At 33.3% G+C, this 16,662-nt stretch overlaps 1 protein-coding gene across 14 annotated transcripts in view; it reads left to right on the top strand.

The window, feature by feature from the left end:
- CHD9 (chromodomain helicase DNA binding protein 9) overlaps nucleotides 1-16,662 on the top strand; it is a 244,191-nt gene that overhangs the window by 158,752 nt on the left and 68,777 nt on the right. For all 14 annotated transcript variants that reach the window (XR_009697877.1, XM_061173544.1, XM_061173550.1 and 11 more), the window contains 9 exons: nucleotides 520-641; nucleotides 3,816-4,059; nucleotides 7,955-8,131; nucleotides 9,490-9,633; nucleotides 9,730-9,985; nucleotides 11,087-11,297; nucleotides 12,955-13,150; nucleotides 14,406-14,573; nucleotides 15,266-15,445. Coding sequence is in view for 13 of the 14 variants with exons in the window: in XM_061173544.1 (XP_061029527.1) it covers nucleotides 520-641; nucleotides 3,816-4,059; nucleotides 7,955-8,131; nucleotides 9,490-9,633; nucleotides 9,730-9,985; nucleotides 11,087-11,297; nucleotides 12,955-13,150; nucleotides 14,406-14,573; nucleotides 15,266-15,445 (1,698 nt within the window). In the remaining variant the exon portion in view is untranslated. The remainder of the gene's footprint in view (nucleotides 1-519; nucleotides 642-3,815; nucleotides 4,060-7,954; nucleotides 8,132-9,489; nucleotides 9,634-9,729; nucleotides 9,986-11,086; nucleotides 11,298-12,954; nucleotides 13,151-14,405; nucleotides 14,574-15,265; nucleotides 15,446-16,662) is intronic.

The following is a 16,662-nucleotide window of genomic DNA, read 5'->3' as shown; positions in this document are numbered from 1 at the left end:
ACAGTGGACATCCTTGCCTTTTTCTGATCTTAGGGAGAAAGCATTCAGTTTTTCCGTTTTCTGCATCTGCTGAGATTATCATATTTTTGTTTTTTAGTCTGTTGATCAACATTGATTAATTTTCAAAGTTAATCCACCTTCCATACCTGGGAAAAACCCCATTTGGTCATGCTGTATTACCCTTTTTATATATTGTTAGATTCCATCTGCTAAAATTTTGTTAGGAATTTTTCATCTCTGTTCATGTGGGGTATTGGTCTCTAGTTTTCCTGTAATGTCTTTGTCTGATTTTGGTGTCAGAGTTTCATAGAATGAGTTGGGACATATGCTGTCCTCTTCAGTTTTCTGGAAGAGTTCGTGTAGAACTTATTTGGTCTTCAGATGTTTGTAAAATTTCATCATAATGTCATATAATGTTATTCTATGATTATTTTAAAAGCAATGCTTTTACCATGTATGAGATGTAGGGAAGATCAAAAAATCTAAAATACATCATTCATTCTTTGTTTTTCCACAAAGGACCGTCCTCCTTCTAATATTTGGAAAAAAATAGATCAATCCAGGGATTATAAAAATGGCAATCAACTCAGGGAATATCAACTGGAAGGACTCAACTGGCTCTTATTCAACTGGTACAATAGGTATGTAGTGTGTATTAATAGAAAACAAATTTAATGTGTGGTTTTTTTAGGTATTCCAAAATACATTGAGTAAAATTGGTACTGATGTTGCTACATTATTACTGTCATGGAGTCTTCATTATTGAAAATGAAGTTGTGGTTAGCTCAAGAAGATATGTACATTATAATTTAGGATTTTGACTACAGTTGCTTCCGTTTAATGTGTACCAATGAGAATAGAAGAAAGTTGATATGTTAATTCATAATTAAATTTGAAATACCTTCATTAATATCATCAAACATCAGCTATGTTACAGAATGTTTTTCAACTTAACACTACTGTCTGCCAATAGTTGAATCTAGTTAGTAAGGTGTCAGCAGTTCCATCTATAAGAATTACATAGGTCTATAATGTACGTCTTCAAGGAAGCAGATTGTCAGCAATTGATAAGGAATAGAATACTAAATATAAGAACGTAGTAATGAATTACCCCCATTTATTATTAATTTTCCAAGTTGTTCAAAATGCTTTTCGGAATATTATCTCACCTTTTTTTTAGTGAGATGGAAAATTAATTGCAAAAGAAGTAAAAAATGGTATCTTGATTGAGAAAGAAGTCTGATAGTATATATAAAAGAGCAAATGAAGGTACTATTAATAATAATACAAAATTTTATGACGTATTCAAAATCATTTTTCTGTGTTTTTACTTGTCACATGATTCTTCTGTTTCACTGAGTAATGGTGAGTCATGAAACTCAGTCAGATGGCGTTAGGAGGAACCTGTTATTCCACACAGTGCTCTTTCCCCTGGTTTATATTTTCTAAATGTTAATCATTTTTCCCAAGAGAATCTTCCTGCTAAAATAGTTAACAAAATTTTATTTTAATTGTCTTCTCTTATCAATATCCTTTCCCAGTTACTTGTTTTAAACTTGCACCACTTTCCTCAAGCACTTTATCACAACCCTATCCCCTTCACTCTCTATATATGACTGCTTCATAGAGAAGCCTAGGGCCAGTAGGTGAATTCATTCAGATTCTTGCCTGCCCTCACACCCAAGCCTACAAATGTATCTCCATCCTTAGCCATTCTTACCTCTGTCCTCATATCAGAAGTTAAAAGGTGCCTCCCCAGAACCAAGACTAATGCTACCACCTCAGCTCTTGACAGGCATCTCATCCAATCTTTTCAGAACCTCACTTCAATCACTTATTATCCTTCTCTGTTATATCTTCAAACTATCTCTTAAGACTAGTGCCATCCCTTCAGTCTGTGAACAAATTTGGGTTTAACTTATATATAAAAGTAAGGAAAGGAAAGGGTAAACCTTCTCTTGGCTCTATTTTTCCTTCTAGCTACATTGATCCCTCTTTGTAACTTCCTAGGCAAAGGTCTAGGAAGTGTAGCCTGCATGAACTCTTCCCATTTTCTCATCTCCAGTTCTCCTTAAACCTGTCGTTTGACTTTTGATTCTGTATCATCTCTGAAACTCTTAATTTTCCAATCCACAAGATATTTTTTAGCCCTAATTTGCTGTCTCTGCTGTGTTAGATAGTAGTTTCTAGTCCTTCCTTTTTTTAACTTTTCCCCTATTCTCACTCCCAACAGCTTCCACAGTGTGACTCTCCTAGCTCTCCAGTACCTCTGTAACTATTCCTTCCAATAGTCTTTGCTGGTTCTTCTTCCTTGCCTACCCTTTCAGTGTTGTTGGTTTTTTTCTTTCCCAAAGTTCTGTTTTTTACTTTCTTCTCATATTACATGTTTGTTCTCCCTAAGCCAAACTCTACTCCCCCGCGTCTTCACTTATCAATAACATCTCTAACTAAGGCCTTGAACTCCAAGCCCATATTTGTTTACTTCTGGCTACCTTAATGTCTATCTCAATGATTCTTTAAACCCAGCATATTCAAACTTAACCTTATTATTTCCTGTTTCTTCCATATCAAACTTATTCTTCAAATATTTTACATCTTGGTTAATAATAACACAACTTATTTAGTCACCCAAACTGAAATCTGACTGTCATCCTACACCATATATCTGATTGGTCACTAAGTCCAAATCATTCTAACATGTAATTAACTTTGTGATCAGTTTTCTCCTCTTGATCCCTCCTACCTTAGTCCAAATGTCCACCCATTCTTTCCTGCATTATTGCGGTACTTTCCCAATTACTGTCCAAACTTCAAGTCACTTCACCTTCTAATATTCACAGTGGCACCAGAGTAAACTTCAAGTACAAACCTAGTCTCATCAGGTTTCTTTAAAAATGTTCAGTGACTCTCATTCATAATATTATAGAATGATTTCTAACCTTTATTTGTGACCCCTGCTTATCTTAGTAAGATCCCTTCCCTTTACCATTCTCTCAAAACCATATTAAATAACTTGTGGCCTCCCAGTTGATCATGTTCTTTACACTTATGCTCCTTTGCTCTGCCCTCTGGCAAAATGCTCCTCATTACTGTCCTCCTCTCTGAAGGCAGTCTTATCTTCTCTCATCTCTTCTAGCCAGGGTTAGATGCTTACTGCTCTGAGGTTCCATAATAAACACTGATAATTCTTAACTGGCCATATATCATAATCATCTGTGCAACTTATTTTAAAAATTACAGTTGCTTTTATCCTACTCCATGCACATTGAATCAGAATGTAAAGGAGAAGGCCATGGTTATCTGTTTCTTAGGCTGTTCCAATGTATAGCCAGAGTCAAAAACCAGTTCTTTATTTGTGCTTCTGTGATAGCACATTGCGTGACTATTTATTTATTTATTCATATGTCTGCTTTTCTAATAGATACAAGCCCCTGGAAGGCAGAGAACATGTTCTATTTCTTTTGTATCCCATCTTCTCATACTATCCGTGAGATACAGAAAGCATTTAATAAATGTTTCCTGAATAAATAACATATTTAGTTTACCTTGCTCTTGCCATTTCGTTCTTTTAAAAAATCAGGTATCTAACAGGTGGTATCTTTATTTTGGAGCTACAAAAATCTATAGTAGACCCTTTGCAATATTATAATAAAATTATAATCTTTAGCCAAATCTGCACTTCAGCAACTTCTACGTTTTAAATACAAGTATTTTAACTTGATCACTGGTTATTTTTTTTAATATTTATCTTTTAAAACATTGTAGTATACAGAAAACCCCAAAATCTACATGGGTAATATATTTGTTTATTTCAGACGAAACTGCATTTTAGCAGATGAAATGGGTCTTGGCAAAACCATTCAATCAATTACATTCCTCTACGAAATCCTTCTGACTGGTATAAGAGGACCTTTCCTGATTATTGCTCCACTTTCTACTATTGCAAACTGGGAGAGAGAATTTCGTACGTGGACTGATATTAATGTTGTGGTTTATCATGGGAGCCTGATTAGCAGACAAATGATACAGCAATATGAGATGTACTTCAGGGACTCACAGGTGTGTTATTGGTGATTTTTTTTGTTGTTTGAAAGGTCAGGTTTGCAAAAGATAAGCATTACATATTAATTACTTTCAAATTTATGATAGATTTTAATTGCCTACTTAAATCTTAATCTGATCTCTTTATTCATCATATTTATTTTACAATAAATTTTAGTAGCTGAAGAGAAAAATGACAGAAGTAGCCAAGTTCATGCTCTAGTTCACTGGAAGGAAGTATGCTGATTTATACAAATGTACAAATTTGATTGTATACTTAATTTTTCAACTAGAATAATTGTTTTACTAATTGTCTTCAACTACACATTAAATTTATTTTTAAAATAATGTGTCTCTTTGATCATCCTCCAGTTTTTTCCCTCCATTTTAAAATTTACATCTTCAGTGACCACCATGGGTTTGAATGCCCTTTGAGGTGAAACCATAGATTCTCTTGTGTGTTCAATGAATTTTGATTTTAGACGGTTTTTTAAAATTTGGTTTGTTTTGTATATTGGTACAAGCATACGTCTGTATCTTTCTCCCCTTTGGATTGGTTATTTCATTACTCTGTTGCTTTGATGGTTTTCTTCTTCCCTATATCCTAGGGGCACATTTTCCATTTTACCTTGGCCACTTACTCTTTAGGAAGGAATACCTATTTTTCTGCTAAATACACAGATCATAAAATTGAGATGACATTATAAGAAAGAATTCCCTAGCAGAAGGTTAAGACTAGAAAACATGAAGTTCCGAGTTGCAGTTTTGAATGGTAGTTTGACTCTTCTTAGGTAAAACTTCTATTAAGAAATAAGAAGCAAAATTAATTAGAACAACTCACACAAAATTGTACTTTTTCATTGGAAAAGGTTATGGCACTCTGCCTCAATATAGCACCTTAATATTTTATTTTCTTTCACTGATTCTTCTGTTTTATAAGGACCTTTATAACATGGCCAGGTCATGGGATGTGCTATAGGTTAAGGTAAGGTACAGTGCATAGCCTTCTACTTTTGCCTCCCAATTACAACTGATTTTCTACTTATTTGAGGCTGAATATCAATAAAATTAATTGATTTTTTCCTTTAACCTCATTTCCCTTCTACTTCTATGGTTGAAATAATTAGATTTCTATGAAATTAAGTATGTCTGCAATCAGTTGTACTGAAAATTATTACCCTTGCACCTTTGGAGCCTATGACATCTTAGTTAAGTTATAGTTTCATTTCCTTCCATAGTGTTTTATTATTCTTAATTGTACATTTATAGAATTTTAGAGCTCTATGATATCATTAAAATCATTTAGTTCAATCTCATTTTTTAAAGGTACATTAAAATATTAGAAGTTTAAAGATTTTTAACAAGGTTACAGTTTTAATATATGTCTTGTATGAGTTTGGTATAAATGTGATAGCCAGAAGCTGAAAGATTCTTGATGTGTTGTAAACTGAATAGTATATTAAATTATATTTTTATGGTAAATGTTATACATTCTAGAAGAATATTATGTGAAGGGTTTAAAATTTCAAGAGATAAAGATGTCTTGTAATGAGCTGAATAGCTCTATACTTCAAATATAGAAATAATTTTCAGAGTTAATTCTTTCAAATATATTTTAATATAAATTAAATGAACATTTAACTTCTTTTTCCAAGTTATTAATAAATAAGCTTGAAATCACATAAGTAGTAAAATTATGTTGTAATTTTCTCAATTGCCTTGGAAAAAGTAACAGAGATACTAACACTAATATCCACAGGCATTTATTGAGTATTTACCATGTGCCAGGCATTGTGCTAAACAGTTTGCATGTAGTATTTCACTTAATCTTTGTAATATCAAAGATTAATTTATCACCTTGTAAATAGGTGATAATATCATCCTCATTGACAAATGAGGAAACCAAGGTAAAAAGAAGTGATGTAGTTTCCCCTAAAATCACAGAGCAAAACTGGGATTAATAAACCCAAGTCAGTTAGACTCAAGAGCCCTTGTTCTTAAACACTGCAATATTACTGTAACTGAATGCATCATATCCCAGGTTTTTAGAGCTGTGTAAATACCGTAGACTTATACTTTATAACTATCAATATTTTAATAATATTCTACTGGAGCTATTGTTCAGCTTACTGGCCAGCATATGCAATCAATATGAATTATTCTAAAATTAGTGTAATTAAGTTGATAGGAATTAAAATCTAAATCAGATCGCATGATCCTTCTTAACCATTCATTTCTCCTAATCCCTAATAGTTTATAATTTTCAGTCGCATTTAAACATTCTCTTCACTTGGATTCCAGTACTTTATACTGTCCTATGTCACCACCTATTCCTTCTGAAGCCCTCTTTAACCAATTCCTTCTTGTCTTCCCATATCTAATCTTGGGGGTGACCCAGGGCTCAGTCTTCAGACTTTTTATATCCATACTCATTCCATCAGAGATTTCATTCAGTCACACAACTTAATTACTATCTGTACTGCTGGAAACTCCTAAATCTATATCACCAACTCTAACCTCTTTCCTAAATTCCAGAGTCATATGCAAATGCCTACTCAGTTATTCCACTTGAATATCTAATAGACATCTCAAACATAACATGTCCAAAACCAGAATCCTGCATTTCCTCATTGTAGTAAATGGCAACACCAACTTCTAGTTGAGCGAAAAAGTTTAGTCAAACTTGAATCCTCTCTTTATCTCACTCCACTCCTATCCATTAGTAAATCCTGTTGGTTCTACCTTCCAGTTAAATCCGGAACTGAGAATTTCTCATGACCTCCGTTGAAGATCTCTTGCTTGGATTCCTACAGCAGCCTCTTAACTGGTTTCTATGATCCTGTCCTTGGCCTTTGTCAGACTATTTTTACCAGAACAGCCAAGGGATTCTTTTTAAATATATGTCAAATCATGACACTTCTTGTCTCAAAACCCTCCTATAGCTTCTTGCTCACAGTAAGAGCCAGAGTCCTTACCACAGCTTTTAAGGCCGTATATAGCCTCATCCCCTCCATTCTCACTGGATTTCAATCACTCTGGGTTTCTTGCTATTATTTGAATACTGCCAAAGATACTCCCACATTACAGCGTTCACACTCTCTATTTCTACCAAGAATTCTTTCTCGTGCAGATCTCTAGATACTAACATGGCTTCCTCCCTCATCTTCAGGACTTTGCTCAAATGTCACTTCTTAATGATGGCCTCCCAGCCACTCTAAATAAAATGGGAATGGTCACCTCCAACCCCATACTTCCTACTCCCCATCCCTGTTTTATTTTAGTCTATGACTTCTATTACTTTCTTAGTTTTTTTTTTTTTTTTTTTTAATTTTTGGTGGGTTTTTTTGTTTGTTTTTCTTAATGGCTATGTCCTATATTTGAGTCATCGGAATGTAAGTTCCACTTGGATAATTATTTTTGTCTGTCTTGTTTACTACTATATCTCCAACAACTAGAACAGAGACACTCAATAAATACTTGCTGAATAAATGACATGAGTGGCCAATTTTTATATTAACTACTTATCTACCATTATATGTGTGGAGTCATGGATATAAGTAACAAGCATTAATACTGAAATTTCATTGGCTAGATTTTATAATAACCATTTCTTTTTTGACTTAACATTGTTATTACAACTCTTAAAAATTATAAAATGTTTTATCAAGGAATACTTATTTGGATATAATTATTAATTGTATAATTTTTAACAACAGTCTTGAAGACAGCGATCTAATACAGTTTTAATGCTAAAGTTCCTCATTTTAAGGGGGTGTCTGTGCATACATAAAAATTTCAGTGGAAAATGTTTTATAGCAGATGTCATTAAATGATTTTTATGCTGCTTGACAGGAATTAAAAATTATGATCAAGACATTCTAGCAAATTATTGTATTTGGTAATAAATTTCTAGGGGCGAATCATTCGTGGAGCTTACAGATTCCAAGCCATCATCACCACTTTTGAAATGATTCTTGGAGGCTGTGGAGAGCTTAATGCAATTGAATGGCGATGTGTGATTATTGATGAAGCACATAGGTTAAAAAATAAAAATTGTAAACTTCTAGAAGGTCTGAAACTCATGAATCTGGTAAGTAACTTAATGTCATTTTTATGACTTACTTCTGTTTCTTAGCTACATAGTAAAAAGAGCTAATGCCAAAAACTTATTCCTTTTTTTATTTTAAAATACAGATTTCTGATTTCTATCTGTGATAATTAAGATTATTTTGCTTTAATTAATTAGTAAGGGGGAAAGAATCTCATCTGTTTTCTAAGACTTAAATTTTTTAGTTCTTTCCTCCAAAAAGCTTTAGTAATTAACTGCTGGAATTAAAAAAGAGAGAGAGAGAAACCTCTGTAGAGTGTCCTATTGAAAGAAATAAAACTACAAGTTTTAAGGCATAAATTCCTCAATAAAAAGCCCTTTCACCAAAGTTATATTATTCAGATCATTTATGATAGAGGGATAAAGTTTCTACACAATTCTACATACTTAGCATATATTTATTATAATGGACTTTTGAAAGTCATTAGTGTGTTTGCTTTAAAATCAAAGTATTTTGTGTTTTTTAACATTTTGATTTAATTAACATCACATAATTAGTACATGAGCACTTAAACAAATGACCCAAAGATACAGAACTACATACAGTAAAACACTAAAGTGCTCCTTCTTAACTCGTCATCCACGCCCACCCCTTCTCTTCCCCTCCTTACTCCAATATTTGCAGATTGGTATATATCAGTCTAGACTGTTTCCTAACATTAAATACTTATGCAGACATACAGATGCATATACAAATATTTAGGTTAGGAATTTAGAGGTATTGTCAAATCAAATTTCAAATACTTTGTACTATTATCATTAAAAATATTTTGTTTTTATTTCCTTTTGTTACTATTATGTTTTATTTGTAATGCAATTCTAGTTTAGAAGTATATTCCAATCAGCCGTTCACATTGTTGGTTTGTAGTTTTAATGATTTAAGAATTTGTTCTTGTGTAAGAAGTCAAGTGATGATCTGCCAAATTATAAAGAATGAGCACTGTTCTGTATACAAATTACCATACCAAGAATGGTTGAGTAACCCCCAAAATGCCCTCTTTGTTCTTTAAAATGTCTGTTTCCTTGGAAAAAAACCTAAAATATGCTTCTTAATTATTTAGAATTTTTCTTTTAAAAGCAATAGGTAAGAATAGCAGACAAAGTAAAGTATTATGAGAATGATATAGAGTTTTTAAAAAGTGATTGAGAAAGTAAATTAATGATGTATGGGTAGAGATGTATTGGGTTGACTCTTGAAAATTATGGTCAGAAAAATATTTGCTTTTCAAACACTGAAACATTTGATAACCTATGTCAGCTTTCATATAATTTTAGTACTATGGTGTTTGACATGAACACTATAGTACATGTTATTGACATGTTATTCTTGCTTTATATAGGAGCACAAGGTGCTTTTGACTGGCACACCTCTCCAAAATACAGTTGAAGAACTATTCAGTCTTCTTCACTTTCTGGAACCCTTAAGGTTTCCTTCTGAATCAACGTTCATGCAAGAATTTGGGGATCTGAAAACAGAGGAACAGGTATCCTATTGGTCTTTGTAAATAAGCTCATCAAATCTCTTCTCATTGTAATTATGTATATGTATGCTGCATATATTTTCATCATTTTTTATGCAGGTGCAGAAACTTCAGGCTATCTTGAAACCAATGATGTTGAGACGATTGAAAGAAGACGTGGAAAAGAAGTTGGCACCTAAGGAAGAAACCATCATTGAAGTGGAACTTACTAACATTCAGAAGAAATACTACCGGGCTATTCTGGAGAAGAACTTTTCGTTTTTATCCAAAGGAGCAGGACAGACTAATGTACCCAACTTGGTCAATACCATGATGGAGCTCAGGAAGTGCTGTAATCACCCATATCTTATCAAAGGTAGCTTAAAAGGATTGCAAACAAATCCTCTTCTTTCAACAAATACTCTTGAAAAAATAACACACCACCACTACAGCTGTAGTGGCTGTTATAAGGAGAGGCAGTGATCCTATAACTCTCCACCCTGGTGTGCTGAGGGATTACAAGTGTTCCGGAGTCAGGGGCAGTGTGAGCTACTTCATTACAGTGTCCCATGTTAGCATCACCAGATTACAAAAGCAGGAGTTGTGTTCAGTCTAGAGTGGACTGTAATTCCTCCTCCAGTTTAATCCTCCTTATGGACAAAGACAGCAAAGCCTGTCTTTGAACCTCCGAATTTACATTTTTCTTCCTGGATTCTTTTCAGTCTGGATACCCTAGTTATTGTCTCTCAATTTTTATGTTCTAGTAACATTACTTTTTTAAGGTATTGCCAGCTTCTCCACTAACGGTCTCTCTGTACAACATTTGGGTATTTTCACTTATTCCTGGGAATATACTCTTAACTTTATCCAAGACAAGCCATTTGTTAGACCAGTAACTAACTCACTTGCAATCCTGGTACTCTTATGGCTAGACAGGCTGAAGGGAAGCAGAGAGCCTCTAATGCTAATCTAGACTCTGGAAGAAGTATGGTCAAAGACCTGTAACTTGACTTCCCTTTTAATTTTTCTTGTTTGTTTGTTTTGATGGCAAGCAAGATGCCCATCCAGATTAAGTATAATCACCTTTCAGTCATGATCACTGTTATATTGGTGTTTAAATACTAGATGTTTATTTAAAAATATGTGTTTACTCACCTAAGTTAGAACCACATTTTCATTAATACTTTTCCTAATAACATTCATTAAACATTTAGCAAACATAAAATTTATATAAGACATTATGCCCAGTGTCTTGGGAGATTAAAAAATGCTTAAGACACTGTCCATATCCTCAATTACAGGCTGGTGTTGGTGGGGATTTAGCCACAAACATAAATAATTCTAATAAAAGCAGTGTACCTACCATTAGAAAATTTTAATGTTACAGAAGCACAGAGGAGCACTATTTTAAAAAGAAAGTAGTTGGGAGTCATCTGCATTTGTGCACTGATGCTATCTTCTTATATTTCTTTGACAGGTGCTGAGGAGAAAATACTTGGAGAATTTAGAGATACATATAATCCAGCTGCTTCTGATTTTCATCTTCAAGCAATGATCCAGTCTGCTGGTAAATTGGTCCTTATTGATAAATTGCTTCCTAAAATGAAAGCAGGAGGTCATAAAGTGCTCATCTTCTCTCAGATGGTACGCTGCCTTGATATCCTGGAGGACTATCTTATACATAAAAGGTAAGGCATATAATTCACCACTGAACTATACTATAAATTATGCTAAGTATATGTTGTTAAGTTTTTTGCAGCACTGTACTGTAACCCAACTTTATTCACATATTCCTCTTTATCTAGGTAAGAATCCATTTAAATCTCTGCATAAAGATTGTTTAAGATTATGTGTCAGGTGTTTTCCTAACCTATATATGTTGCAATAGTAGACAGGGCTAAGGAGACTGATTAAGAAAATTTTGCAAATTGACAGGTTGTTGACCTACAAATGGGTTTACTAGTGTACATTTTATTTGATTTGTTAACCTTGTAGCAACATTTTAAATGGATTTATAACTATCTTCAAAATTAAAATGATTCAAGATCCTTTTCAGATCTTTTTCATTGTTAAAATTAGAACCTGAACTTGCTGCACTTTGACTTATTGTACACTATATAATACTTGCTCATGTTTTAATTTTTTCTGATGTGTTTTATGTAGGTGTTTTGTTTTGGTTTGGTTTTTTGGTGTGTGACAGTAAGATAGTCTTAAATAATGTCTAATCGGTATTTGGATAAATAGGATATTTATCATAGGATATTTATCAGAGCACTTTGTGGGCCAATTAGAAATCAACACATTAATAGAAAAGAGAATCTGAAGATTCAGCTGTAATTGTAGTTTACTATATTTTGATCCTTATTAATAAGTAAAGATCTGTCTATACTACTTAATATTATCAGAGATTTTGTAGTTCATTTTTATTTTTCATTTTGTTTTTAGTTCCACTTTTAGTGTCAGTGTTCCTTTCATTTAGTCTTATTCCAAAATGTGTATTATTCTCAGTTTTATACCACGTAAGTAGAAGGAGATTAAATTGCAGTATTCCTAAAATAGCCATTCTTGCATTTTCTTGATGTCTTTACACGAAGAACTTTGTAAGCTAAAGATAAATTTGACTTATGATGAATTTCATGGAAAACCTCAGATTTCTTTAATGTCAAAAGTAACATTATTAGAAGTCACAACCCCGTTTCACAGGTACTAGAGATAACAGTGGAGCTGCTGCTGAGACTGGTAAATTATAGGTGGAAAGAAGTGTCTTGAACCAGAAGAGGTGTGGCACGTGTCATGTGTATTCCTCTTCTAGTTCCTAAATTTTTATGTATTTTATTTTTATTGATGTTAAATGAGGAAGGATACAAGAAGTTAAAATTCAGTTGCTTGGCAGTGATGACTATAAAGGATTAGCATTATAGTTTGCCCTTAATAAATTATAGTTTACAAGCAAGTATATCAGTTGAGAGAATAGCATGATTGAGGTAGAGAGAAATGTTTTTAAGCTTCTTATATCGAGTTTTATGAAAGTCTTTGCTTCTTGCCAAAAAAAAAAAAAAAGTCGTTTGTTACAATGAGATCAGTAAAGTATATTAATTATAAAGGTATTTTACCTATAAATCCAGCAATGCAGAGATTTTGTAACTTTGTGTTACTTTGTGTTTCCTACTTAGCACCAACACTGAGAAGAATAAAACCATAGAAACTAGTTGGGGTAATATCACTTCTTAATTTTGTAGTAAACATAATGTTGCAGGAAAACAGATATGTGTCTGTCACATTTGATAGAATGCCTTCATTTTCATTATACTCATCTATCTAAATTTATTGCATTTCATTTGATAGATATTTATATGAGCGAATTGATGGAAGAGTCAGGGGGAATCTTCGACAAGCTGCTATAGATCGATTTAGTAAACCTGATTCAGATCGATTTGTCTTTCTTCTGTGTACCCGAGCTGGTGGGTTGGGCATCAACTTAACTGCAGCTGATACATGTATAATTTTTGATTCTGATTGGAATCCTCAAAACGACCTTCAGGTAAACAAATTCCTTGGCTAAGAGAATTTTTTTTTAAATTCCCATAGCTATCTTTGATAATCCACCTGTTTTATTTTTATATGGACAAACTAACATGTATGTTTCCCTAAGAACTATCTATGCCAAATAAAATAGGTGAAATTATTATTTTAATTTAATGACAATAAAATAAAAAATACTTATTTAGGTTACATATCATACTTCTAGAAAAGGTTTACCTACTCAAGTACAGTATTGTTCAAAGTATATCATGTAGATTTGAGAAAGGTCTACACTTTAAGAATAACTTATTTTACTTCCTTAAAAATAAGTACTTGCTTATCCTGATATCCTCTTCTTAATCATTACATAATATAATGTGCATGGAATTGAGACATATTTGCCTTTTTATGAAATACTGTAGAAAATTAATGTATACATATAAATTAAGACTGTACTTGAACTTCGTTGGAACATAGGAATATTAATTAGTGATTAGAGTGAGTCAGTGTTTACAGAAAATGTGTATCTAGGAAGGATATGAGAAGAGAACAAGTATTGGAGAAATTCTTCTTTTATTGTTCATGATAGTCTCAGTAGTACTGTAATTGATATTATTCTTGAGAATATACCTGGCTTAATAAAAGATAATGTTTTAACCTCTCATGTTTATAATCTAGTTCAAAATTTATCAGACAAGTTTTAAGTTTAGGAACCCAAGATAAAATGTGAAGCTCTTACGTAATCTCTGATGTCTCTACTTCCAACATGTCTGCATATTAGATAATTAGTTCTTTCTTTGTTTAAATAAAATTTAGGCCTCCAGAGCTGTTCACTTTAGGTTTTTACTCCCCTCAGAATTACCCAGCTTAAGTAAAATATATTGAAAAGATTGTTGATAATGTAGTAGAAAAAAAAGTAGAAATTTAGCATTAGATTTTAAGTTTAAAGCCAGAGGCTAAAAAAAGTCTGTTCACAGCGTTTATGTTCCTGTCTAGAGTTATGCTGATGACACCCTCTTTAAAAAACAGTGTTTCTTCATGGATTTATAGTCTCTGAAATATGTTTAAATTTTAATTTATTGCTGATTGTGGAATCATGTCTCATTTTAGTAAGTTCTACCTTCATTTCCAGAGAAAGGTTACATGCAATTCAGTAGCAAGAGTGTATAAAAATTCTTGCACATACTTTTATATTCCATCAAAATAGTTTAATGCGTAATGCCTTTGTGCTATTTTATAAATTAATTTAATCTATAACTTCTCATTTTTTATAGGCCCAAGCTCGTTGCCACAGAATCGGTCAGAATAAGGCAGTTAAAGTCTACCGACTAGTAACTCGTAACTCATATGAAAGAGAGATGTTTGACCGAGCCAGTCTGAAACTGGGTCTAGATAAGGCTGTATTACAGAGCATGAGTGGAAGAGAAAGTAATGTTGGTGGTGTACGTATATTTTCTTCTTCACCTGGAGTTTTCCTGTTTTTGTTTACATTTAGTTTAAACGTCAGATAGCATATTATTTAATTTTGAGCCATACTAAACAGTAGATAGATACCTTTATGTAAGGAGGAATGTCAGAATAGAGCTATATTTAGTTAGTACTTTTGGAACCTGTTCTTTCTATATAGCGTCAATGCTTGTGAATTCTAAGAATGTGTTTTCAAGTAGAAATTCTTCCTTTCAGGACATTTGTATCATGGCACAGCAAAGTAGAATTTGTGTTTTTCTGCATTTTTTCTATTAACAGTTTTTCAAATTGTTTTTTCAGGGCCAAACTATTAGCGTTGGCTTTCTCTTGCTATAAATGATGTTTTTGGCATTTTTCCCCCTCAAAATCTTATTTATATCTTGTGCTTATAACACCTCTGGAATCCTAGTACTAAAAAGAACCTTGAGAGGTTACCTGCCCCAGAGGTTTTGTTTTAACTGGAGTTATTTTAGGCAAATGGCAAATCTTACTTTAAAGATAGTAAAGAGTCAACAACCTCAATATGTTCTTTCAGAGAATTCTCTCAGGTACATCCCAAGCCCCAAATGCAATTGAAACATGATTTCTGTGTTCTTTAACATTCTTTAGGGATACTTTCTCATTTTATGAACTTGAAAAAACTATTACCAAAATTTTGTCTCTTTAGATTCAACAGCTTTCCAAAAAGGAAATAGAAGATCTGCTTCGAAGAGGTGCTTATGGTGCCATTATGGAAGAAGAAGATGAAGGCTCTAAATTCTGTGAAGAAGATATTGATCAGATTTTACTACGTCGTACAAAAACTATTACAATTGAATCAGAAGGACGTGGGTCAACATTTGCCAAGGTAACAGTGAGTGATATTTTATAAAAAAAAAACAAACAAACCTGTAATGTTCTCTTGTAAAAAAATTTAACTGTCTCTTACTCTACTAATTATTTGAGGAGCATCTACTTAATGTTTAAATAAACTGAATTACTCAAAAGAAGTAGGTAATATATCTTTTCCTTCACTTATTTCTGATCTCTCACATCAAATTTCACATGTACTCTTCTGATGCTAGTGAAATGGAGTAGGAGTAATAACTAGAAATGGTTCTAAGGATTAATCAGAGTAGAACATTTGAAGTCAAATTTAGAAATCAAAGAACATAAATGCCAGACTTCCCTGGTGGTGGAGTGGTTAAGAATCTGCCTGCCAATGCAAGGGACACGGGTTCGAGCCCTGGCCCGGGAAGATCCCACATGCCGCGGAGGAACTAAGCCCGTGCGCCACAACTACTGAGTCTGAGCTCTAGAGCCCGCAAGCCACAACTACTGAGCCCATGTGCCACAACTACTGAAGCCCACATGCCTAGAGCCGATGCTCCACAACAAGAGAAGCCACAGCAATGAGAAGCCCGCGCACCACAATAAGGAGTAGCCCCCGCTCACCGCAACTAGAGAAAGCCCGGGCACAGCAACAAAGACCCAACACAGCCAAAAATAAATAAATAAATAAATAAATTTTTTTTAAAAAAGAACGTATATGCCAAAGTCAGAGCAAAATATAAGTAATATAGTGTAGGAGGTTAAATCATCTTACGTTAACTTATAATAATTTAAAGTACTTCAAGGAGAGAAAGGATTTCTAATTTAATTTTAAATATTTAAATCAAGTTTGGGAAGGATAAAATGAAATTTGTGTCTTGAAAAGAAATATTAATAACTGTATCACCCCTATTTGGGGAAAACATTTTAAAAGTTTACTAACTGCCTGTATGTTCTTCCCCCCAACCCCCAATAGAGACATGGTAAACCTATATCTTGCATTCATCTGAAGAGTTTTTTGTTGCAGTGTTCTGTCCCACCTGCACTGATTCATACAGGTTTTCTCCTTTCCACTTTACTTCCTTTCTACATTTTCTTCATTCATCCCCTCTCCACTTCCAACCCAGAAGTCTTTCTTCATCTTTATGGAGAGCACTGTAGTATATAGCAGGTAGTCCAGGTGCTACACCAAAAGTAATGATACCAATCTTCATCTGAAAATTTTTTCTTGCATTCATTCAGGAAACTAATGTA

The sequence above is a fragment of the Eubalaena glacialis genome, chromosome 18 (genome assembly GCF_028564815.1).
Source record: "Eubalaena glacialis isolate mEubGla1 chromosome 18, mEubGla1.1.hap2.+ XY, whole genome shotgun sequence".
In the NCBI taxonomy this organism is placed as follows: domain Eukaryota; kingdom Metazoa; phylum Chordata; class Mammalia; order Artiodactyla; family Balaenidae; genus Eubalaena; species Eubalaena glacialis.
Note: the sequence above shows the minus strand (reverse complement) of the source record. Positions and strands in the feature narration are given on the sequence as shown.